Raw genomic sequence first — 24,221 nt, 5'->3', positions numbered from 1 at the left:
TGTTACATTGTGTTACTATCAGTGTGACCCCCCCAGCAGTAAGGTAAGCTTACAGGAGGAGGGGTGTTACATTGTGTTACTATCAGTGTGTGACCCCAGCAGTAAGGTAAGCTTACAGGAGGAGGGGTGTTACATTGTGTTACTATCAGTGTGTGACCCCAGCAGTAAGGTAAGCTTACAGGAGGAGGGATGTTACATTGTGTTACTATCAGTGTGTGACCCCAGCAGTAAGGTAAGCTTACAGGAGGAGGGATGTTACATTGTGTTACTATCAGTGTGTGACCCCAGCAGTAAGGTAAGCTTACAGGAGGAGGGGTGTTACATTGTGTTACTATCAGTGTGACCCCCCAGCAGTAAGGTAAGCTTACAGGAGGAGGGATGTTACATTGTGTTACTATCAGTGTGTGACCCCAGCAGTAAGGTAAGCTTACAGGGGGAGGGGTGTTACATTGTGTTACTATCAGTGTGACCCCAGCAGTAAGGTAAGCTTACAGGAGGAGGGATGTTACATTGTGTTACTATCAGTGTGACCCCAGCAGTAAGGTAAGCTTACAGGAGAAGGGATGTTACATTGTGTTACTATCAGTGTGACCCCAGCAGTAAGGTAAGCTTACAGAAGGAGGGATGTTACATTGTGTTACTATCAGTGTGTGACCCCATCAGTAAGGTAAGCTTACAGGAGGAGGGATGTTACATTGTGTTACTATCAGTGTGTGACCCCAGCAGTAAGGTAAGCTTACAGGAGGAGGGATGTTACATTGTGTTACTATCAGTGTGTGACCCCCCCCAGCAGTAAGGTAAGCTTACAGGAGGAGGGGTGTTACATTGTGTTACTATCAGTGTGTGACCCCCCCAGCAGTAAGGTAAGCTTACAGGAGGAGGGGTGTTACATTGTGTTACTATCAGTGTGTGACCCCCCCAGCAGTAAGGTAAGCTTACAGGAGGAGGGATGTTACATTGTGTTACTATCAGTGTGTGACCCCCCCAGCAGTAAGGTAAGCTTACAGGAGGAGGGGTGTTACATTGTGTTACTATCAGTGTGACCCCCCCAGCAGTAAGGTAAGCTTACAGGAGGAGGGATGTTACATTGTGTTACTATCAGTGTGTGACCCCAGCAGTAAGGTAAGCTTACAGGGGGAGGGGTGTTACATTGTGTTACTATCAGTGTGACCCCAGCAGTAAGGTAAGCTTACAGGAGGAGGGATGTTACATTGTGTTACTATCAGTGTGACCCCAGCAGTAAGGTAAGCTTACAGGAGAAGGGATGTTACATTGTGTTACTATCAGTGTGACCCCAGCAGTAAGGTAAGCTTACAGAAGGAGGGATGTTACATTGTGTTACTATCAGTGTGTGACCCCATCAGTAAGGTAAGCTTACAGGAGGAGGGATGTTACATTGTGTTACTATCAGTGTGTGACCCCAGCAGTAAGGTAAGCTTACAGGAGGAGGGGTGTTACATTGTGTTACTATCAGTGTGTGACCCCAGCAGTAAGGTAAGCTTACAGGAGGAGGGATGTTACATTGTGTTACTATCAGTGTGTGACCCCCCCAGCAGTAAGGTAAGCTTACAGGAGGAGGGATGTTACATTGTGTTACTATCAGTGTGTGACCCCCCCAGCAGTAAGGTAAGCTTACAGGAGGAGGGGTGTTACATTGTGTTACTATCAGTGTGACCCCCCAGCAGTAAGGTAAGCTTACAGGAGGAGGGATGTTACATTGTGTTACTATCAGTGTGTGACCCCAGCAGTAAGGTAAGCTTACAGGAGGAGGGGTGTTACATTGTGTTACTATCAGTGTGACCCCCCCAGCAGTAAGGTAAGCTTACAGGAGGAGGGATGTTACATTGTGTTACTATCAGTGTGTGACCCCAGCAGTAAGGTAAGCTTACAGGGGGAGGGGTGTTACATTGTGTTACTATCAGTGTGACCCCAGCAGTAAGGTAAGCTTACAGGAGGAGGGATGTTACATTGTGTTACTATCAGTGTGACCCCAGCAGTAAGGTAAGCTTACAGGAGAAGGGATGTTACATTGTGTTACTATCAGTGTGACCCCAGCAGTAAGGTAAGCTTACAGAAGGAGGGATGTTACATTGTGTTACTATCAGTGTGTGACCCCATCAGTAAGGTAAGCTTACAGGAGGAGGGATGTTACATTGTGTTACTATCAGTGTGTGACCCCAGCAGTAAGGTAAGCTTACAGGAGGAGGGGTGTTACATTGTGTTACTATCAGTGTGTGACCCCAGCAGTAAGGTAAGCTTACAGGAGGAGGGATGTTACATTGTGTTACTATCAGTGTGACCCCAGCAGTAAGGTAAGCTTACAGGAGGAGGGATGTTACATTGTGTTACTATCAGTGTGTGACCCCAGCAGTAAGGTAAGCTTACAGGAGGAGGGATGTTACATTGTGTTACTATCAGTGTGTGACCCCAGCAGTAAGGTAAGCTTACAGGAGGAGGGATGTTACATTGTGTTACTATCAGTGTGTGACCCCAGTAGTAAGGTAAGCTTACAGGAGGAGGGATGTTACATTGTGTTACTATCAGTGTGTGACCCCCCCCCCCCCCCCCAGCAGTAAGGTAAGCTTACAGGAGGAGGGGTGTTACATTGTGTTACTATCAGTGTGACCCCCCCAGCAGTAAGGTAAGCTTACAGGAGGAGGGATGTTACATTGTGTTACTATCAGTGTGACCCCCCCAGCAGTAAGGTAAGCTTACAGGAGGAGGGATGTTACATTGTGTTACTATCAGTGTGTGACCCCAGCAGTAAGGTAAGCTTACAGGAGGAGGGATGTTACATTGTGTTACTATCAGTGTGTGACCCCCCAGCAGTAAGGTAAGCTTACAGGAGGAGGGGTGTTACATTGTGTTACTATCAGTGTGTGACCCCAGCAGTAAGGTAAGCTTACAGGAGGAGGGGTGTTACATTGTGTTACTATCAGTGTGACCCCAGCAGTAAGGTAAGCTTACAGGAGGAGGGATGTTACATTGTGTTACTATCAGTGTGACCCCAGCAGTAAGGTAAGCTTACAGGAGGAGGGATGTTACATTGTGTTACTATCAGTGTGACCCCCCAGCAGTAAGGTAAGCTTACAGGAGGAGGGATGTTACATTGTGTTACTATCAGTGTGACCCCAGCAGTAAGGTAAGCTTACAGGAGGAGGGGTGTTACATTGTGTTACTATCAGTGTGACCCCCCCCCCAGCAGTAAGGTAAGCTTAGAGGAGGAGGGGTGTTACATTGTGTTACTATCATTGTGACCCCCCAGCAGTAAGGTAAGCTTACAGGAGGAGGGATGTTACATTGTGTTACTATCAGTGTGACCCCCCAGCAGTAAGGTAAGCTTACAGGAGGAGGGACGTTACATTGTGTTACTATCAGTGTGACCCCAGCAGTAAGGTAAGCTTACAGGAGGAGGGATGTTACATTGTGTTACTATCAGTGTGTGACCCCAGCAGTAAGGTAAGCTTACAGGAGGAGGGGTGTTACATATGCTGTTGCCCCTGTATGGTTTGGGGCCCCTGGCTGTGACATAAAGGCCCCGGCAGCACTATCCCCTCATTATGCTCCAGTTGTCTCCTCTTCTCCTCCAGACGCTTCTTCTCCTGAATGACCCCCCCAAGGATGGAGAAGGACAGGAATGAGATCAGTAAAAGAATATTACACGTCACCTTGGAGATCATCCGCCTGCTGACCGGAGAGGTAACTTCTCTAGATTTCCACCATTGTTGTCTGGGCTCTTTGGCCCCCTCCCTCCCCCGCTCTATGTTCTGGATCTGGTCTCCTCTTTGTAGGTGCGGTGGTCTCCAGCACTGACCCCAGTAGTCCAGATGTGTCTCCTCCTCCTCCTCCTCACTAGAGCTCTATACAGGGGGACAATCTCCTCTTTGTAGTGAGGAGGAGGCAGGAATACTGGGCTCAGTCCCCTCATTGTCTCTCTCCATCCCCAGGATTACACCATAGTGAAGAAGACATGGGGGGAGGGTGTGGCCTTCCCCCAGGAGTCAGGAGGGGCGGAGCAGGGCCCGGGGCCCCATCACGGAGCCTCCATCACTGATACATGAGCAGAAGATCCTAGAACTCACCCACAGGATGACTGAGCTGCTGACTGGAGAGGTGACACTGGGGAATGCTGGGAGATGATAGAGTAATCCAGGAGGCAGCAGGCTGGGGGGGATGACTGTGTGATCATTGTGTGTGTCAGGTTCCTATAAGGTGTCAGGATGTGGCCGTCTATTTCTCCATGGAGGAGTGGGAGTATGTAGAAGGACACAAGGATCTGTACCGGGGGGAGCAGCCGCTCATGATGGAGGATCAGCCGCCCGGCCTCACAGCACAAGGTAAGAGGAGATTTCTCTCTATCTTCTCTGTAGATTGCTTCCCTTGTAGATCACACACGATTCTAGATCCTTGCTTCACCTTTCGTGCTCTGGAGCCGATTATCTCCGGCTGGTAGTCCATATAGTCCTCTATGGATTATGGAAGCATCCAGACTGTGAGAGCTCTGAATATCCTGGAATGTAATAAAAAAAAAAAACAACTTCCGTTTCCTCATCAGCTCCTGAGATTGGACGATTGGCAGAGAATGTTCTGTAAGACGCGGAGCGGCCCAACCTCCGTCCAATAGAGGATAAGATTTGTTATTACATGTCCTCCTGGCCTCTCATCCTCTGTATTTTAATGTGAGAACTAGTAAGATACAATGCTTTCCATCCAGCGCAGTGAGCGCCATAAAGCGAGGCTGCAGATCGTGGCACGGCGCCCGCACATAGCGCCACAAAGTGAGGCTGCAGATCGTGGCACGAGGACGGCACCGCAAATAGCGCCATAGATGCAAACAATAAAAAGCTATAAGAGATATAGTTAACATGGGCATGCAAACATTTATTATTTTTTAAGTTGTAAAATGAAAGAAAAAGTCAGTTTCTGATGTATCGGTATCGGCCTGGAGAAAAATGTTAACGTGTTTTAATGCATGAGGAACTCCGAATAATTATTTCCTAAAGATTTTTTTTTGTCTTTACTATATGGAATATAACTTATTGCAGAAAATATAAGTCCCTATATGACTCTTATGTGAGAACCAAAATAGCATAAGGGAAAAGCTGAAAGGTGTTAAGGAGTAAAGCTCCACAATGGCTGCTGGTGGGCCCCGTGACATCTGCCTTCCTGCCCTGATGCTATACATGTCAGGCTGATAGTTTATACTGACAGCTCCCGGCCTCACACAGGCCTCTAGCCTGGTAGTTATACCTATTATTTCATATGGTCGCAATGGCCAAGAGGGAGCGCCACCGGGGACGGAGCTGGTGGGATTGCTGGGTGGAGAATTTCCATAGATGCAAAGGTGCAGTGACCCGGGTTTTGTTGGAGGAATGAAAGATTTATAGGTCATCTACACCAAACTGCCTGTTATACTGTGGAGCCATCGTGGAGAGTTACCTATCCCTTCCTTTTATACTGTAAGGGCCTGTGCATACTGAGTAAAAAAGGCAGAATCTGCTCGATCTTCAGCTGGTCCTATTTCTTAAAATGGGATTTCTCTTGCGCCTCTGAACATGTCCATTCTGTGAGCGGAAAGGAGAAATCCCATAGAAGAAATGGGACAGGCTGAATATCAAGTGGAGTCTGGCTGTAAATTCAGCCTCTTTTATACCGTGTGCAAGGGCCCTAGCATGGCGCAGTGGACCTCCGCAGAAGTCACGCAGGTAGCTAGAGAGGCACCCATTGTCTAATGCCTTGAGGTAGGACAGCTATCCAGTTTAATTATTCCACTCTGAGGATGATGATGTATTAGTCGGTGATGAGTCGGGAGATTCACAACATCTGTTCCACAGTAAGATGGTAAATGGGAGAGACTGAGAGAGGAGCTGTGGGAAAGCGATAGCAGCCTGGGAAACCTAAGGGCCATATGGATGGGGTGTGGGGTGAGTTACCGCCGTAGCCTTGTGGATTTCCAGTGGTCTCAGAAGAATTATCAGGGTCCTATTAGACAAAGCAATTTATGACGACTAACGACGAATAATCGCAAACGAGACTGTTTATCGTTCACCATATTACACAGAACGAGTTGTCAGTTACGAACGTTGCTACAATCGTTACTATGATTGGTTACTCCATCAGATTCCAGCAAAACAATGAACACTGTGCAATTACACTGAACGATTAGGCTGGGTTCACACTGCGTTTTTGCGTTTGTGTGCATCCGTTTTTCTATTGACTTCCATTGTAAAAAAAGGATCCGTTTTTTTTGACTGACACAAAAACCTAGCTGACACTACTTTTGTGTCTGTTAAAAAAAACGGACACAAAACACTAATGCATCTGTTTTTTTCATCCTTTTTTTGCAAAAAACGGATAAAAAAAATGGATTGCAAAAACGCAGTGTGAACCCAGCCTAAGGTTACAAACCCACTTGGCGGGTCTGCAGCGAGTCTCCATGCTGCGTTTTTGCAGCGAGACTCGCTGCAGATCCCGGCCCTATGCTTTTAATGGCAGACAAACACGCAGCAGGGATGTACATCCCTGCTGCGAGTTTGTCTGCAGCCCTCTCCATTAACCCCCCGGCCGCCGGAGCTGATACGTCACCTGATCCCGGCTCCGGCGGTTCCCGATGTCTTCAGCAAGCCGGAGCGGGGACCAGGTGAAGTATATGCTTCAGCCAGGCGCCCGCAGCCCCGGCCGCCCGATCGCCCCCCCCGCAGCCCCGGCCGCACGATCCCCCCCCCCCCCCCCGCAGCCCCGGCCGCCCGATCGCCCCCCCCCCCCCCCGCAGCCCCGGCCGCCCCCCCCGCAGCCCGATCGCCCCCCCCCCCCCGCAGCACCGATCGCACGCCCCCCTGCAGCCCCGGCCGCCCGATCGCCCCCCCGCAGCCCCGGCCGCCCGATGCGATCGGTGCTGTGGGGGGGGGGGGGCGATCGGGCGGCCGGGGCTGCGGTCGGGCGGCCGGCCGGGGCTGCGTGCGATCGGTGCTGCGGGGGGGGGGGGGGGGGGGGCGATCGGGCGGGGGGGGCGGCCGGGGCTGCGGGGGGGGCGTGCGATCGGTGCTGCGGGGCTGCGGGGGGGGGGGGGGGGCGATCGGGCGGCCGGGGCTGCGGGGGGGGGGGGGGGGGGGCGATCGGGCGGCCGGGGCTGCGGGGGGGGGGGGGGGGGGGCGATCGGGCGGCCGGGGCTGCGGGCAGCTGGCTGAAGCATATACTTCACCTGGTCCCTGGGATCAGGTGAAGTATCAGCTCCGGCGGCCGGGGGGTTAATGGAGAGGGCTGCAGACAAACTCGCAGCAGGGATGTACATCCCTGCTGCGTGTTTGTCTGCCATTAAAAGCATAGGGTCGGGATCTGCAGCAAGATTCGCTGCAAAAACGCAGCATGGAGACTCGCTGCAGACCCGCCAAGTGGGTTTGTAACCTTAGTGAACAAATGCGTAATTACAGCGAATGAATGTGGAATTACAGCGAACAATTAACAATGACTTTAGGGTCAGATCAAAATCAATGATCATACGAGCGATTTTTCCATCGTTGCCTGCAATTACACAGAGCAATTATCGTTTAAATTCAAACAATATAACAATTTTTCGCACGATAATTGTCCTGTGTGATAGGTCCCTGAGGCAGATCTGAGCAGGTGTCCTCCATGCTGCGGCTTTCCATTGTAGGATCAGCTGCAGAAGTATATTCAGAGACGTGTGGGGTGCACGTCCAGTTGGATTGGGGGGGGATCAGTTTGGGGGTCATGCAGACTAAGAGCAATGGTAATCGTACACACAGATAAATCATTCAATTGCTCTTATAGCGAACAAAGTGACGAGTTTTTGTTTTAAACAATAGGCGTGTGAAAAGTCGTTATTGCGATCGTGATTGCCTTGGTCTATATTCTGTGACTCTATATACCGTGCACAATGTGAGTTTACACGGACAGATTCCAGAACTATTAACAATTTTGAAGGAATTTTCATTCGGTTTGATGGTTGCCGCGTTTACACTAGAAGATTATCGCTTCCATTCTAAGGTTACTATTACACGGAACGATAATTGGCCGATTATCGTTCCATGTAATAAAACAACGATCAGCCAATGACAACGATCATCGGCTGATCGTTGATATAGGTTCTGACCTATTTTTGTCGGGCGCCGACCGCGCACTGCTCCGTGTAATAGCGGTGCGCGGGCGGCGACTAACTATCCTCTTCTTCTTCCCGGGTCCCGCGCGCTGTAACGTCAGAGTGGCCTGTCAGCTGACAGGCCGCGGCGGTCCCGGCCTGTGATTGACCGGGACGTTAGAGCGCGCGGGACCCGGGGAGAAGAAGACCGCAGCAGCAGCCCTGGAACGTGGATGGGTAATGTATATAGTTATGCAAGGACATTGGTAATGATGTCCCTGCAGCCCTTGTTTAACGATTATTGAGCCGTGTAATAGGTTCAGTAAATGAGCACCGATCTTGCAGATCGCTGCTCGTTTACAGGTATTATCGGGCCCTGCTCGGCCCGTGTAATACCACCCTAACTGTTTAACGATTGCTTGCACTATAATCAGCCGGTGTAAAAGACCCTTAAAGAAAAATGTCTGGCCGAGATCCAAGGAAACGTTATTCATTTTTCTACTTTGTTGTGTGGGAAGAACATAACATTCAGTTTATTTTATCCTCACAGAAAGTGGCAGTAATATCTCTGAGGAGAACATTGTGTTACTGCTGAATAATAAAGAAGAGGCTGGCGGTGCGGAGCAGCACTCCTCAAGAGAAGCCCTCCTCCCCCTTACTGTACATCCAGGAGGTCACACTACAGATCTATCATATAATCCTCCTGACCATGAGGAACCTTCTCCTGACCGCTCACACACCGCTACCATAAGGATAGATGAGAAAGGGGAAAAAAGGTTTCGTTGTGTTGAATGCGGAAAAGAATTTACAAGGAGATCAAGTGTTTTTGCTCACAGAAGAATTCATAAAGGAGAGAAGCCATATTCATGTTCAGAATGTGGTAAATGCTTTACAGGGAAATCAAATCTTGTTGCACACGAGAAAAGTCACACAGGAGTGAGGCCATATTCATGTTCAGAGTGTGGGAAATGTTTCTCACGTAAATCACATCTTGATACACATGTGAGAAGTCACACAGGAGAGAAGCCGTTTCCATGTCCAGAATGTGGGAAATATTTTGGAAACAAATCAAATCTTATCACACATAAGAAATGTCACACCGGCGAAAGACCATATTTATGTTCAGAATGTGGGAAATGTTTTACATATAAATCACAGCTCGATTCGCATCAAAGAATTCACAAAGGCGAGAGGCCATATCCATGTTCAGAATGTGGGAAATGTTTTGCCGATAAGTGTCAGCTTGTTTCACATGGAAGAACCCATACAGGAGAGAAGCCATATTCCTGCTTTGAATGTGGGAAATGTTTTATTACTAAAGGCAAACTAAACTATCATCAGAGAATTCACGCAGACGTAAAGCTGATGTAAAATATTTGTCTTAAATAAAACAAAAAATGCAGAATGAAAGAGAAAAAATAAAGATATGGGTGATGAATTAAGTGTAAGAAATGCTCCATGAATTTGCACTTCTGTTGTGGACGAAACATTCTGGTATAGTGAGTAACCTGGATTCTTAGTTAGGTCAGAAGATCCGTGAAGAGTCATCTGGGTTGGGACTAGTCATGGCTCTCCGCCTGTCAGCGTGCTCTGCAGGATGATTGACAGGATAGCGGCTTCTAACTGGCCTCTTTTCCTGTCAGTCATCCTGCAGAGCGCGCTGACAGGTGGAGAGCCGTGACTAGTCCCAGCCCAGATGACTAGTCCCCGGCTCTCTGCTTGTCTCATACACCAGAATACAAGTCTTTAGGTCTATGGGAGACGCGGTGAGGCAGTGGTTTTTCCTGTCCTCAGAGCGCTGCTAGTAGCCTTACCGGCACAATCTAAGCAATTGCTTCTCTGTAACACACATTTCATTAGCATTAATTACTACTATTTTGCCATAAATTTGCAATTCCACATTAAAATAGCGATATTATTGCTACGAATTTTGCAATTTGCTGAAAAACAGCGGTAATTAAATGTGCACGGCCCTTCTCTGAACGAGGTACGTCATGAGTCATTAATGGGTTAAACAGCCACCCATTCCGGCTTCTCTCTGGGGAACACCCTGTAAAGAAGGGGGATTCCCATCTCACTGACGGGAATCCCCTGCACTGCCGGCCCAGCACTGCTCCGCTATCATCTCCCACTGCTACTCCCCACCAGTGACCTCTGTCCCCGATGCAGAGATTCCCCCCCCCCCCCACAGGCCCTGAGCTCCTATTCCTCAGCCGCCTGCTCCCGCTGGTAACCCTACATCATCACTGACCAGTGACAGCGCGGCCTATATCATAGGATAGCATAGGCCAGGCTGTCACTGCTGTCCACGGCTGCTCCTACATCATCACTGACCAGTGACAGCGTGGCCTATATCATAGGATAGCATAGGCCAGGCTGTCACTGCTGTCCGCGGCTGCTCCTACATCATCATTGACCAGTGCCAGCGCGGCCTATATCATAGGATAGCATAGGCCAGGCTGTCACTGCTGTCCGCGGCTGCTCCTACATCACCACTAAGCAGCACCCAGGTCCAAGGGCAGTGACAGTGCGGCCTATATCATAGGATAGCATAGGCCAGGCTGTCACTGCTCTTTTCCATGAAGGGGACCGGGGTGCTGCTCTGTGAAGCATGGGGCGTCTGTAGACACCGGAGACCCAGAGGACACCTTTGTGGCCGCCATCTTGCCAATCTTGTTCTAAACATTGCAATAAATTTGGTTCGGTAGCGAGCCAGACTTTATGCAAAGTTCGGAACAGATTTCAGTTTATGAGGCTCAGCTCGCTCATCTCTACTTAAAGGGGTTCTCCAGGGTTAGAAATAACATGTTACTTTATTGGAAAAACAGCAACAGCCTTGTCCTCACCCAAACTAAGGACAAGAGAGTGGTCATGCTTAAGATAACAGGATAGCCAAGATAACAAGCTCACTATTTATGTTTAGGGTGCCTTCACACCTACCGGATCCACAGCGGATCTCACTTCTGCGGATTCGTAGCGAGATCAGCTGCGGATCCGGTACCATTGACCCCCTATGATAGCACATACACGCAGCGGGATTGACATCCCGCTGTCAGTATGTGCTTTAACCCCCCGCTGCCCGCAGCCCCGCCGCCCGAATCTACCATCCCCGGCCGCATCAGTCTATCCCTGGCGCATTCCCCCATCCCCGGCCACATCCTTCAGCCCGCCGCCGCCCGCATCTCCGATCCCCGGCGCATCCCCCCCCCGGCCGATTCCCGCCGCCCGCCGCCGAGAGCATACAGTACCTGCTCGGCGGCGCGGCTGCAGTGAGGCTCCCGGCTCCGGTCCCGCTCAGCTGATCTCAGCAGGAACATACTGCGGCGCGGCAGCTTACTGATTGGCTGACCGCCAGGAGGCCCCGGAGCACGCCGGAGCGGGGACCCGGTACAGTATGTTCCTGGGCCGCAGGGGTTAATGGCGCTGAGTTTGACATACTCGCAGTGGGATGACAATCCTGCTGCGAGTATGTCAGCCCATTAAAGTGAATGGGCAAGTATACGCAGTGAGAAATCCACTGCGGACGTTATTTGTATTTGTACCCTACATGTCCGTAAGCCAGCAGGGATCAATAACAAGTAGCAGCTGACCTCTCTCTGTGCCTGCGGTGAGCGGCGGGCCCCCGTCGGAAGACATTTTCCCCTGAGTTGTGATGACATCACACATCAGGGGAGGGGGCCCATCCCGGCTGATGGATTGGCTGTTCAGCCAATCAGTGACTGGAGTGATGTCCTGCCCCAGTGGCCAGGTCATGACCTGTCAGTGCCAGACATCCTGGAGCCCAAGGGGTCCCAAGGCCGGTCCAGTCACTCACTGCAGGCACAGTGAGAGGTAATCACTACCTGTAATCAAATTACCCACCTGACGGATTTTAAAAATGGCCGGATTTCCCCTTTAGGGTGCCTTCACACGTAACGACTCGCACCCGAAATCTCGCTGCGAGTTTTGCAGCGAGATCCGCTAAGAGGGCAGGTCCCAGTAACTACATACTCGCAGCGGTCTGAAAGACTGCTGCGAGTATGTAATGCAGCCGCCCCCTTAACCCCTTCATCCGCTCCCGCCCGGCTCCTCTGCGTGTATACATTACCTCTCTTGTTGCACGTGGTCCCGGCGTCCTGCTCTTTTTTGTAAATTAAATCTTTTTTATTGAAACAAAGAAAAAAGACATTTTCAAAATTTTTCTCCCATAACAAACAAAACCCAGAGAGGGCATACCCTTTCCCCCCCCCCCCCCCCCCCCCAGAGGAGAAGGCCGAAATAGAGACAAGCACCGTGCCTGCTCCCTGACAGCAAGAGGCAAACACAGAACATTGATCTAGCCTACAGGAAGTACGGTTTATGTGCGGGAGCCCTGGGACGCAAGATCAGGAGTAGCCATCCATTTACCCCAAATCTTGTCAAATTTCTTGGTAGCTTTCAGTTTCTCATATGCATCATTCTCAATGCCTATTAACCAGTTAACCTTTCCCACGAATTTTGCTACGGAAGGGGGGTTCTCATCAAGTCAGTGTTTGGCAATAAGCTTAAGTGCCATGAACAAGATACGAGCTACTGCAGTTTGTTCCACAATATTTAGCGCTAAATCATCTACATATCCTAATATATAAACCAGTGGGGACTGCTGCACTTCCACCGAGTAAGCTTTGCGTATGGCTGATGTCACCCCTCTCCAGTAGCAAGAGAGTTTTGGGCAACGCCAAAACATGTGTAGGAGACCCCCCTCATGGATGTGACATCATGGGTACATTGGTGAATCCCGGGCATTGATACGAAAGAGAAATTGTGGTGTACGGTACATCTGATGTAACAGGTATAAGAGAGACGGTGTTGTTCCCCCAGGGACAGCTTAGGCTTCATTGCCACTATTTCTTTCCATTGGCCTTCCTCGATGGGACCAATATCTGCCTCCCATTTTCCCTCAACGTCAGCGGAAACCTTTCTAAGTATTTGGAGATGATACTGTATGTCTGTAAAGACAAGAGGTCAGACCAAAAATTCCCAAAAAACAAGTAAGAACCAACAATCTCAGGAACACAAAGGTCTGCGTCCAATAAATTTGCAGACTGGGGCACCAGTCCTCCGTAACTGTAGAACAGTGAACAGTTCTATAACAGTGATGCTATATACGTAGAGCAGGTCCGGTCCCGCTAAATGTGGTCCTGCGGGCCAGCAGGAGAAAATAGAGAAAAAAATGAGTGGTAAACATAAATGTAAACATGAATCAGAGAACGCATATACTTATCAGACACCCGGACATCCTCTGAGGGCACCATAGCTTATGCTGAGGATGAACAGTTCTTGAATTTAGGCCGGATGATCTTGGCGATTCGGACTCCTTCTGCCACGAAGATGTTGCTCTTCCTGATCCAGCCAATGCGTCGCATCTTTCGGAGAAGTAAAAAAATGGGTCTCCCCCGCTGCCACAACGCGCAACCTTGCAGGGTACAACATGGCGTATGGTAACTGAAGATTGCGCAGCCTCCTCTTCGCCTCCATGAATTGGGCTCGCTGTTTCTGGACTTCCGCAGAGTGATCAGGGAAGAAGGAAATTTTGCAGCCATTGATAGCAGCTTCCGGCAGATTTCGTGCAGCACGCAGAATAATATCACGGTCACGGTAGTGGAGCAATTTTACCAGCACTGCCCGAGGCGGCACACCCGGTGGTAAGGGCCTAGTAGGCACTCTATGGGCCCGTTCAACAGCATACATGGGCGAAAGATTGTCCTTCCCAACCACCTCAGATAGCCATTTCTCAAAGTATTCTGTGGGATTCGTACCTTCCACTCTCCGGAACCCCAACAAGTCTCACATTGTTCCGCCTTAGGCGGTTCTCCAAATCATCCGTTTTCAATAGAAGTTGTGAGAGGAGCTGATCATGTTTGCGGGAAGTTGAGGCAATTGGCGCAACTTTATCCTCCAAATCACCCACTCGGTGCTCCACCTCCGTTGTTCTATCACTAACTTTACGCAAATCTTGGCGGAGAAACCCCACCTCTCCTTGCAGGCTGCCAACTTGTTGTGTAAGAGATGAAATGGCAGCATTGCATTTAGTAATGGAGGAATTGAGACTGCGAGCATAATGTCCCTTAGTGTGGGTTCCTGATCACCGGCTGCCTGTGGGGTATGTATTAGTGCACAGGTCTGCTGCATTCTCCCAGCCATGGCGCCAGCAGCTTCACCCTTAGCCTTCTCCTTATCACTGCAGCCCTCCCCTCCATGTTCAGTGTCTGAGGGATCAGTATCCAGTGGGCAGACCACTATCTCCTCACCCTCCACTGTACCAGCACTGGGTGCGCGTGTGGTGCTCAGCCGTGGGATCTGTTACCTTTGGAACGTCGCCAGCTTGGTGACAGTCCCTGTTGTGAGTTGTCTGGTCGGACGGGTGGCTGCGGGTTGGCGCCATCTTGTGCGGATATTGAGCGGGACCCGGGGGAGCTCTCAGAACTCGCGTCCGCTCACATGCCCAGCCAGCCGCGCGCCAACCCCGCTCTGAACCACCGCAATCCCAGGTGCCGATGGCCGTGCCCGTTAATTAAGTATTCAGATGAAGCTGTCAAAGTTGACAGGTGCATCTGAACAGTTGTTGCAGCCTATTCCCTTGTGTCTACTGGGTGGATTGCCAACAACCCCCACCCCCACCGCCAAGCGATGGCGGAGGAGCGATGCCTGCTCCCTGCACCGGCCGGGGTCTGTGCTGTAATGGCGCTAATCCCGGTTCAGCACTCTATTGTTTTCGGCTGCAGCAGCCAAAGGCAATAGAATGCCTTTCTCATTGATCTATGCAGTATTACTATACTGCATAGATCTCTTCTATGAGAAATCAATGTGGCTATACTAGAAGTCCCCCAGGGGGAATAACCCTAACCCCAGGGGGGGAAATAACCCTAACCCCAGGGGGGGAAATAACCCTAACCCCAGGGGGGCTTCTAATATAAGTATAAAAAATAAATAAAAAAGTTTTATTATTAATAAAAAGCGTGAATCACCCCCCCTTTTCCCATGTTATTAATAAAAATAAACATGTTTGGTATTGCCGCGTGCGTAATCGCCCGAACTATTAATTAATCACATTCCTGCTCTCGTACGGTAAAAGGCGTCAGCACAAAAAAAAAATCAAAATTGCGCATTTTTGGTCACATCTAATCCAGAAAAATTGTAATAAAAAACGATCAATAAGTTGCATATGCGCAATCAAGGTACCGATAGAAAGAACACATCATGGCGCAAAAAATGACAGCGCCATAGACCAAAGGATAAAAGTGCCATAAGCCGGGGAATAGAGCGATTGTAAGGAACATATATTTGGTAACAATGGTTTGTATTATTTACATCAGATACAATATAAGTTATACATGTTATATATCGTTGTAATCGTAACCACCTAAGGAACATATATAACAAGTCAGTTTTTCCATAGGGCGAATGGCGTAAAAACAAATACCCCCAAATAAACAAAATGCGTTTGTTTGTTTTTTCTATTTCACCACACATTATTTTTTCCTGGTTTCGCAGTGACTTTATGGTATAATTCAGCCGTCATTGCAAAGTACAATTATTGATGCAAAAAATAAGGATAAGGGCTCATGTGGCAAAAATTGCAATTGGCTCGGTCCTCTAAGGGTTAATGGCTCAGCCCTAGATGGCGTTACGCCAGGTGTCAGACCCTCAGCAGTCTGATAGTGGGTCCTAGGCCTCCATCATCACTTTTACAGTCCCACAATCCGGCTCCACGCACACTGCGTCCCGCTGCGGCAGCGCAGTCACATGCACAGAATGAGAGGCAGCGTACAGTCATGTGACTACACTCATATGTGTAGCAGAGGTGCCCCAAACCATTCACTCCAGTCACAGAGGAAGGGCAGTCAGAGCCCGGCCATTGCAGTCAGAGTGCCCCACAGACCTGTGTCCCTGCACAATATCACATACACTCCTGTGTTGGGAACCTCCTGTGCATCATAACACCGACCACCTCCTCACACAGCAACACTGACCACCTCCTCCCTGCTGACAGAAAAGACCGCCAACACAACTGACCGACCACAGCTCCGCCCACAAACGAGCCGAGTCACATGGCATGACATCATCACACAGAACCACTTAGAAATAACATCAACAGTCCAGGTGACTGTAGGACGCCAGCTACTGATCACTACTGCTCAGCCCCACCCACTCCTGTCACATGATGGCAGGTCCTTCACCACAATCTCCTGCACTGCTGAGCTCCGCCCCCACATGTACTGGTCACATGATTGTGACATCATCACAGGTCCCTACACCTCCAGCATCCTACCATATACAGAGCAGCTCCTGGTCGGGCAAGTCACTGCTGTTGTGTTGTGTGGAGATCTCTGCTCCTCAGTGTGTGACCCCAGCAGTAAGGTAAGCTTACAGGAGGAGGGATGTTACATTGTGTTACTATCATGTGTGACCCCCCCCCCCCCCCCCAGCAGTAAGGTAAGCTTACAGGAGGAGGGGTGTTTACATTGTGTTACTATCAGTGTGTGACCCCAGCAGTAAGGGTAAGCTTACAGGAGGAGGGATGTTACATTGTGTTACTATCAGTGTGACCCCCCAGCAGTAAGGTAAGCTTACAGGAGGAGGGATGTTACATTGTGTTACTATCAGTGTGTGACCCCAGCAGTAAGGTAAGCTTACAGGAGGAGGGGTGTTACATTGTGTTACTATCAGTGTGTGACCCCCCCAGCAGTAAGGTAAGCTTACAGGAGGAGGGGTGTTACATGGTGTTACTATCAGTGTGACCCCAGCAGTAAGGTAAGCTTACAGGAGGAGGGGTGTTACATTGTGTTACTATCAGTGTGACCCCAGCAGTAAGGTAAGCTTACAGGAGGAGGGATGTTACATTGTGTTACTATCAGTGTGTGACCCCCCAGCAGTAAGGTAAGCTTACAGGAAGAGGGGTGTTACATTGTGTTACTATCAGTGTGTGACCCCAGCAGTAAGGTAAGCTTACAGGAGGAGGGATGTTACATTGTGTTACTATCAGTGTGTGACTCCAGCAGTAAGGTAAGCTTACAGGAGGAGGGGTGTTACATTGTGTTACTATCAGTGTGACCCCCCCCAGCAGTAAGGTAAGCTTACAGGAGGAGGGATGTTACATTGTGTTACTATCAGTGTTGGACCCCAGCAGTAAGGTAAGCTTACAGGAGGAGGGGTGTTACATTGTGTTACTATCAGTGTGACCCCAGCAGTAAGGTAAGCTTACAGGAGGAGGGGTGTTACATTGTGTTACTATCAGTGTGTGACCCCAGCAGTAAGGTAAGCTTACAGGAGGAGGGGATGTTACATTGTGTTACTATCAGTGTGACCCCAGCAGTAAGGTAAGCTTACAGGAGGAGGGTGTTACATTGTGTTACTATCAGTGTGACCCCCCCAGCAGTAAGGTAAGCTTACAGGAGGAGGGATGTTACATTGTGTTACTATCAGTGTGTGACCCCAGCAGTAAGGTAAGCTTACAGGAGGAGGGATGTTACATTGTGTTACTATCAGTGTTGGACCCCAGCAGTAAGGTAATCTTACAGGAGGAGGGATGTTACATTGTGTTACTATCAGTGTGTGACCCCCCAGCAGTAAGGTAAGCTTACAGGAGGAGGGGTGTTACATTGTGTTACTATCAGTGTGTGACCCCAGCAGTAAGGTAAGCTTACAGGAGGAGGGATGTTACATTGTGTTACTATCAGTGTGTGACCCCAGCAGTAAGGTAAGCTTACAGGAGGAGGGGTGTTACATTGTGTTACTATCAGTGTGACCCCAGCAGTAAGGTAAGCTTACAGGAGGAGGGATGTTACATTGTGTTACTATCAGTGTGTGACCCCAGCAGTAAGGTAAGCTTACAGGAGGAGGGATGTTACATTGTGTTACTATCAGTGTGTGACCCCAGCAGTAAGGTAAGCTTACAGGAGGAGGGGTGTTACATTGTGTTACTATCAGTGTGTGACCCCCCCCCCCAGCAGTAAGGTAAGCTTACAGGAGGGGGGATGTTACATTGTGTTACTATCAGTGTGTGACCCCCCAGCAGTAAGGTAAGCTTACAGGGGGAGGGATGTTACATTGTGTTACTATCAGTGTGACCTCAGTAGTAAGGTAAGCTTACAGGAGGAGGGATGTTACATTGTGTTACTATCAGTGTGACCCCCCCAGCAGTAAGGTAAGCTTACAGGAGGAGGGATGTTACATTGTGTTACTATCAGTGTGACCCCCCAGCAGTAAGGTAAGCTTACAGGAGGAGGGATGTTACATTGTGTTACTATCAGTGTGACCCCAGCAGTAAGGTAAGCTTACAGGAGGAGGGATGGTACATATGCTGTGGCCCTTGTATGGTTTGGGGCCCCTGGCTGTGACATAAAGGCCCCGGCAGGACTAGCCCCTCCTTGTGCTCCAGTTGTCTCCTCTTCTCCTCCAGACGCTTCTTCTCCTGAATGACCCCCCCAAGGATGGAGAAGGACAGGAATGAGATCAGTAAGAGAATATTACACGTCACCTTGGAGATCATCCGCCTGCTGACCGGAGAGGTAACTTCTCTAGATTTCCACCATTGTTGTCTGGGCTCTTTGGCCCCTCCCTCCCTCCCCCGCTCTATGTTCTGGATCTGGTCTCCTCTTTGTAGGTGCGGTGGTCTCCAGCACTGACCCCAGTAGTCCAGATGTGTCTCCTCCTCCTCACTAGAGCTCTATACAGGGGCACAATCTCCTCTTTGTAGTGAGGAGGAGGCAGGAAATACTGGGCTCAGTCCCCTCATTGTCTCTCTCCATCCCCAGGATTACACCATAGTGAAGAAGACATGGGGGGAGGGTGTGGCCTTCCCCCAGGAGTCAGGAGGGCGGAGCAGGGCCCGGGGCCCCATCACGGAGCCTCCATCACTGATACATGAGCAGAAGATCCTAGAACTCACCCACAGGATGACTGAGCTGCTGACTGGAGAGGTGACACTGGGGAATGCTGGGAGATTGATAGAGTAATCCAGGAGGCAGCAGGCTGGGGGGGATGACTGTGTGATCATTGTGTGTGTCAGGTTCCTATAAGGTGTCAGGATGTGGCCGTCTATTTCTCCATGGAGGAGTGGGAGTATGTAGAAGGACACAAGGATCTGTACCGGGGGGAGCAGCCGCTCATGATGGAGGATCAGCCGCCCGGCCTCACAGCACAAGGTAAGAGGAGACCTTCCTGATTCTAGAGAGCAGGGGGGAGGGGCCCCTAGATCCTCCTCCTCCTCCCATCCTCCTCCTGATGACATGTAGCAGTGTATAATAAATTGTCTCCCTGTGTGTTCCCTACAGATGGAGGCAGTGACAGGAATCCACCAGAGAGATGTCCCCGTCCTCTGTATTCCCAGGACTATTCAGAGGGAGACTATAATATTAAAGTGGAGGATGAAGCAGAAGAAGAGAGGATGAGGGGCGATCCCCCGTGTATGAGTGAGGTGAAGGAGGAGATGCCGGCAGCTGCTATACCAGGTATGGGAGGATGGAGTTACACAGGTCACAGTTTTCTATAAAGGATTTTTTCTGGAGGTATAATAGACTGATGCGCTTTCTATAGGAATTCTTCTCCTTCATGGTGTAAAAAAAAGTAACATCATCCATCTGAACCCTAACAGGAAACTTCAGTGAGATCACAGAAGAAGATATGATGTCCTGGCTGAGTTATAAAGAAGAGGATGAAGTTGCAGAGCAGCACTCCTCAGGAGAAGCCCTCCTCCCCCTTACTGTACATCCAGGACGTCACACTACAGATCTATCATATAATCCTTCTGACCATGAGGAACCTTCTCCTGACCGCTTACACACTGCGACCACAAGAACTGAACAGAAAGGGGGGAAAAAGTTTAAATGTGATGAGTGTGAAAAAGAGTTTACAAGGAGAACAAATCTTAACATACACAGAAGAATTCACAGCGGAGTAAAGCCATACTCATGTTCACAATGTGGGAAATGTTTTATAAGTAAATCGGATCTGGTGAAACATGAAAGATGTCACTCAGGAGTAAAACCTTATTCGTGTTCAGAATGTGGCAAATGTTTCTCCCGTAAAGCCCTTCTTCTTAAACATGAGAGAGGTCACACGGGGGAAAGGCCATTTTCATGTCCTGAATGTGGGAAGTGTTTCATAGATAAATCAAATGTTGTTACACATATGAGAATTCATACAGGAGAGAAGCCGTATTCCTGTTTGGAATGTGGAAAACGCTTTATACAAAAATCACATCTTGTTTCGCATCGCAGAAGTCACACAGGAGAAAAGCCCTATTCATGTTCAGAATGTGGGAAATATTTTCCAACGAGAGGCAAACTAACTGATCATCAAAGAATTCACACAGGAGAGAAGCCATATTCATGTTCAGAATGTGGCACGTGTTTTGCGGAGAATCCAGAGTGTCATTGAGGTGGTTCTTTTTCCATAATATAAGTGCATACAGTGACATTTAATCCTCGTCCAGTATATAACGATGAGAAGGAGAGAATTGGACGATAAGACAATAATACGTTGGGTCTCTTATCTCTGTTTGTGGCTTATGTCGCCTCTTTCTTACTGGTTTACTTTGGTGACTATTTTCTATAAAAAATTTTGGAAACGGAGGGTGTGCCCACTGGTTTCGCTCTCCGTTGTAGATGTTGCTTCCTGCAGAGCGTGCACGGCCACTGTTACGTCCCGCACTCGCTCAGCACTGCTCTTTACCTCTCTCTCCTGTAAACGTCTCTCTGGAGTTGGGATAACAGTCAATGTCTCCCCACAGTGTATTTTCCAGGTCATCCCTGCGGCACCCTCACTTACACTTTCAGACTCTTATGGACATTTCTCTTGGGTAGAGGCCCTGTCTACCGGCCGGCTACACATTATCGCACACCCATCGCCGGCCACACGTTGCTTCCGCACACCCATCGCCGGCCACACGTTGCTTCCGTACACTCATTAGCGGCCGGCCCGGTGTCTTTCTGGCTCTGTCCCGCTGGTCGTAGCCACTGGTGAAGCCTCAGAGCCGGTCTTAGAAGTGATGGGCTGCTCAACCAATCAGGGGCCTGGTCAGGACCAGTGAGGCCGGCTCTGAAGTTCCTCCGCTGGCTACAAACAGCAAGCAGGTAGCGGGGAGCAGGAAGAAGCACGGGGAGCATTAGGAGGGTAGTACTTCTTTGTTACACTCTTTAAACAAGGACTGCACGGACATCACTAACTGGATAAATTTATATACATACAACCCTTGCTGCATGATTATCGAGCCATGGAAACAAGCGTCGCTCTAGCAGATTGTCGCACCTTCACATTACTGACTGGGCCGTGTATTCTTATCTGGCCGTGTATTCTTATCGCTTCTCACCATCCGTCAGTGTGGACAATCCTTTGACCTGTTTGACTAATATTGGCCGTTGTTGCTTTGCTTGTAGGAAGCAGTTGTTACTGTAGTTTTCCGGCACTGGTTTACTGTATACATAATATACTGTGTGTGACCCTGGGATGGGAATGATCTCCTGGAGCCATGTTATATTATATGTTTGTTGTATTATATGTTATATTATATGTGCGGTCTGTATACTATGAGGCCGCATCCCAGGACAATGTCTATGAATAAAGCAGCTGTGATGGCCGACTCTTACTGAGAGGACAGTGTCCGTACGTGGTTTTATGTAACGTAGAGGAGAAATCATCGCTGATGCCGATTGGATCCTACAGGACAGGATGTGCGGTCACCATGAAGCCTGGAGTGCTGGGGGGGGGGGGATCTGGAAGCCAACATGGACGGCTCCCCATATAAAGTTAATACTAGGACTCTTGTTACTCAAGTCGAGAATTTTCCGATTTTCGCACTCCTTTATAAGACCCACATGACCAAAATTAGCAGGAGATGCCTGTGCTCACATGTCTGGACCCTATGTCTTCCCCATTCTGTGAGAGCAGCAATGGCAAGTGTAATACCATATCCATACTTGTGTCGTTTGGGGGCAGCCTTCCCCGCCGGTGGTGCTGGCTGGGTTTTGGTGGGGCTTTTTGGGTCTGGTCCTGTGACATTGGGGTTGCAGGGCCGTTCCTTTGCCTCCCTTCCCTGCATGTGCACGCTTTGCGGGGTTGGTGGTCGCTGACCGACACGGTGTGGAGTTAGCGTAGGGACCCGTGTGGACCAGAGGACCTGCGCGGTGGTAAACGGGGCAATATGGCTTGATCAATTCATATACAGACACTCTGGTGTTGATTTTTAATATAGGCCTAGCGGCATTAGTATCAGCCATAGATGGGATGTGCAGCCGTTCCTTTCTCTCCAGTTTCCGAATTTTTCCCAACCTTCAGCTCTCAATTCGAGTAATAAACTGCATTAAAGAAAATGGAAGACCTATAGACTTCTATTTTTGGGGCCCCCTATCAGGCAGGTGGTGGTGGGGGGTCTGGTACCTGAAAACCTCCGAAAATGATGGAAACACCAAGGAAAGGGTGCGGGATCAGCAGGGGGCATGGATGGATATAAGACGCCCGGCTCTGTGTATTACACCACTGTTACAGTCTGACAGTACTGTGCCCCCCCCCCCCCCTAGATGACGTCCGATATAAAGTGGTGGAGAACGTTATGGAGCACTTTTCCCTGTACATTTACTTGTAGAAGAAAAACCACAACACTCTGACAGCCCTTAAAAGCCGCTCAGTTCTCCCCATCTCTCCCCTTAGTTCCCACCATCTCAGACAACCACAGATGGGAAACCAATTGACACCCACCAGTACCTGTCATTGCATCTGTGTAACGTGGTCAGACCCATCCTGCTTCAATTTATAGGGATGGATAAGAGCTTGTTGTTATTATTATTATTATACGCTATACAAGTGATAGGGGGCGACAGAGAGGAGCCTCCCCGCAAGGCCTTACATAGGGAGAGAGGAGCCTGCCTGCCAGGTATTACATAGGGAGAGAGGAGCCTGCCCTCCAGGTATTACATAGGGAGAGAGGAGCCTGCCCTCCAGGTATTACATAGGGAGAGAGGAGCCTGCCCACCAGGTATTACATAGGGAGAGAGGAGCCTGCCCGCCAGGTATTACATAGGGAGAGAGGAGCCTGCCCGCCAGGTATTACATAGGGAGAGAGGAGCCTGCCCGCCAGGTATTACATAGGGAGAGAGGAGCCTGCCCGCCAGGCCTTACATAGGGAGAGAGGAGCCTGCCCGCCAGGTATTACATAGGGAGAGAGGAGCCTGCCCGCCAGGTATTACATAGGGAGAGAGGAGCCTGCCCGCCAGGTATTACATAGGGAGAGAGGAGCCTGCCTGCCAGGGATTACATAGGGAGAGAGGAGCCTGCCAGCCAGGTATTACATAGGGAGAGAGGAGCCTGCCCGCCAGGTATTACATAGGGAGAGAGGAGCCTGCCCGCCAGGTATTAAATAGGGAGAGAGGAGCCTGCCCGCCAGGGCTTACATAGGGAGAAAGGAGCCTGCCCGCCAGGTATTACATAGGGAGAGACCACCCTGCCCGCCAGGCCTTACATAGGGAGAGAGGAGCCTGGTCGCCAGGTATTACATAGGGAGAGAGGAGCCTGCCCGCCAGGTATTACATAGGGAGAGAGGAGCCTGCCCGCCAGGTATTACATAGGGAGAGAGGACCTGCCCGCCAGGTATTACATAGGGAGAGAGGAGCCTGCCCGCCAGGCCTTACATAGGAGAGAGAGGAGCCTGCCCGCCAGGTATTACATAGGGAGAGAGGAGCCTGCCGCCAGGTATTACATAGGGAGAGAGGAGCCTGCCCGCCAGTATTACATAGGGAGAGAGGAGCCTGCCCGCCAGGTATTACTAGGGAGAGAGGGAGCCTGCCCGCCAGGTATTACATAGGGAGAGAGGAGCCTGCCCCGCCAGGTATTACATAGGAAGAGGAGCCTGCCCGCCAGGTCTTACATAGGGAGAGAGGAGCCTGCCCGCCAGGTATTACATAGGGAGAGAGGACCCTGCCCCGCCAGGTATTACATAGGGAGAGAGGAACCTGCCCGCCAGGTAAGTACATAGGGAGAGAGGAGCCTGCCCGCCAGGTATTACATAGGGAGAGAGGAGCCTGCCCGCCAGTTATTACATAGGGAGAGAGGAGCCTGCCTGCCAGGGACTACATAGGCAGTAGATACATACTCGGGAGTATTGCTTTTC

At 49.9% G+C, this 24,221-nt stretch overlaps 2 protein-coding genes across 5 annotated transcripts in view; one reads left to right on the top strand and one right to left on the bottom strand.

The window, feature by feature from the left end:
* LOC138797150 (oocyte zinc finger protein XlCOF22-like) overlaps positions 1-24,221 on the bottom strand; it is a 483,239-nt gene that overhangs the window by 405,769 nt on the left and 53,249 nt on the right. The gene's annotated exons all lie outside the window — the stretch shown is intronic.
* Positions 4,173-21,818, top strand: LOC138797204 (zinc finger protein 484-like). Its single transcript, XM_069977042.1, has 3 exons — positions 4,173-4,337; positions 8,649-9,448; positions 19,925-21,818. The coding sequence occupies exons 1-3, from the start codon at positions 4,241-4,243 to the stop codon at positions 20,495-20,497; spliced, it is 1,470 nt and encodes a 489-aa protein (XP_069833143.1). The 5' UTR covers positions 4,173-4,240; the 3' UTR covers positions 20,498-21,818.

The sequence above is a fragment of the Dendropsophus ebraccatus genome, chromosome 7, assembly GCF_027789765.1.
Source record: "Dendropsophus ebraccatus isolate aDenEbr1 chromosome 7, aDenEbr1.pat, whole genome shotgun sequence".
In the NCBI taxonomy this organism is placed as follows: domain Eukaryota; kingdom Metazoa; phylum Chordata; class Amphibia; order Anura; family Hylidae; genus Dendropsophus; species Dendropsophus ebraccatus.
This window is presented reverse-complemented; position numbering and strand designations above follow the sequence as displayed.

Bases quoted from the DNA above. Each gene is read 5' to 3' on its own strand.
- LOC138797204 (XM_069977042.1), top strand. From the start codon at position 4,241: ATGGAGGAGTGGGAGTATGTAGAAGGACACAAGGATCTGTACCGGGGG. The intron at 4,338-8,648 runs GTAAGAGGAGAT...TTATCCTCACAG, and splicing joins GCCCGGCCTCACAGCACAAG to AAAGTGGCAGTAATATCTCT. The intron at 9,449-19,924 runs GCAGACGTAAAG...AGAACTGAACAG, and splicing joins ACTATCATCAGAGAATTCAC to AAAGGGGGGAAAAAGTTTAA.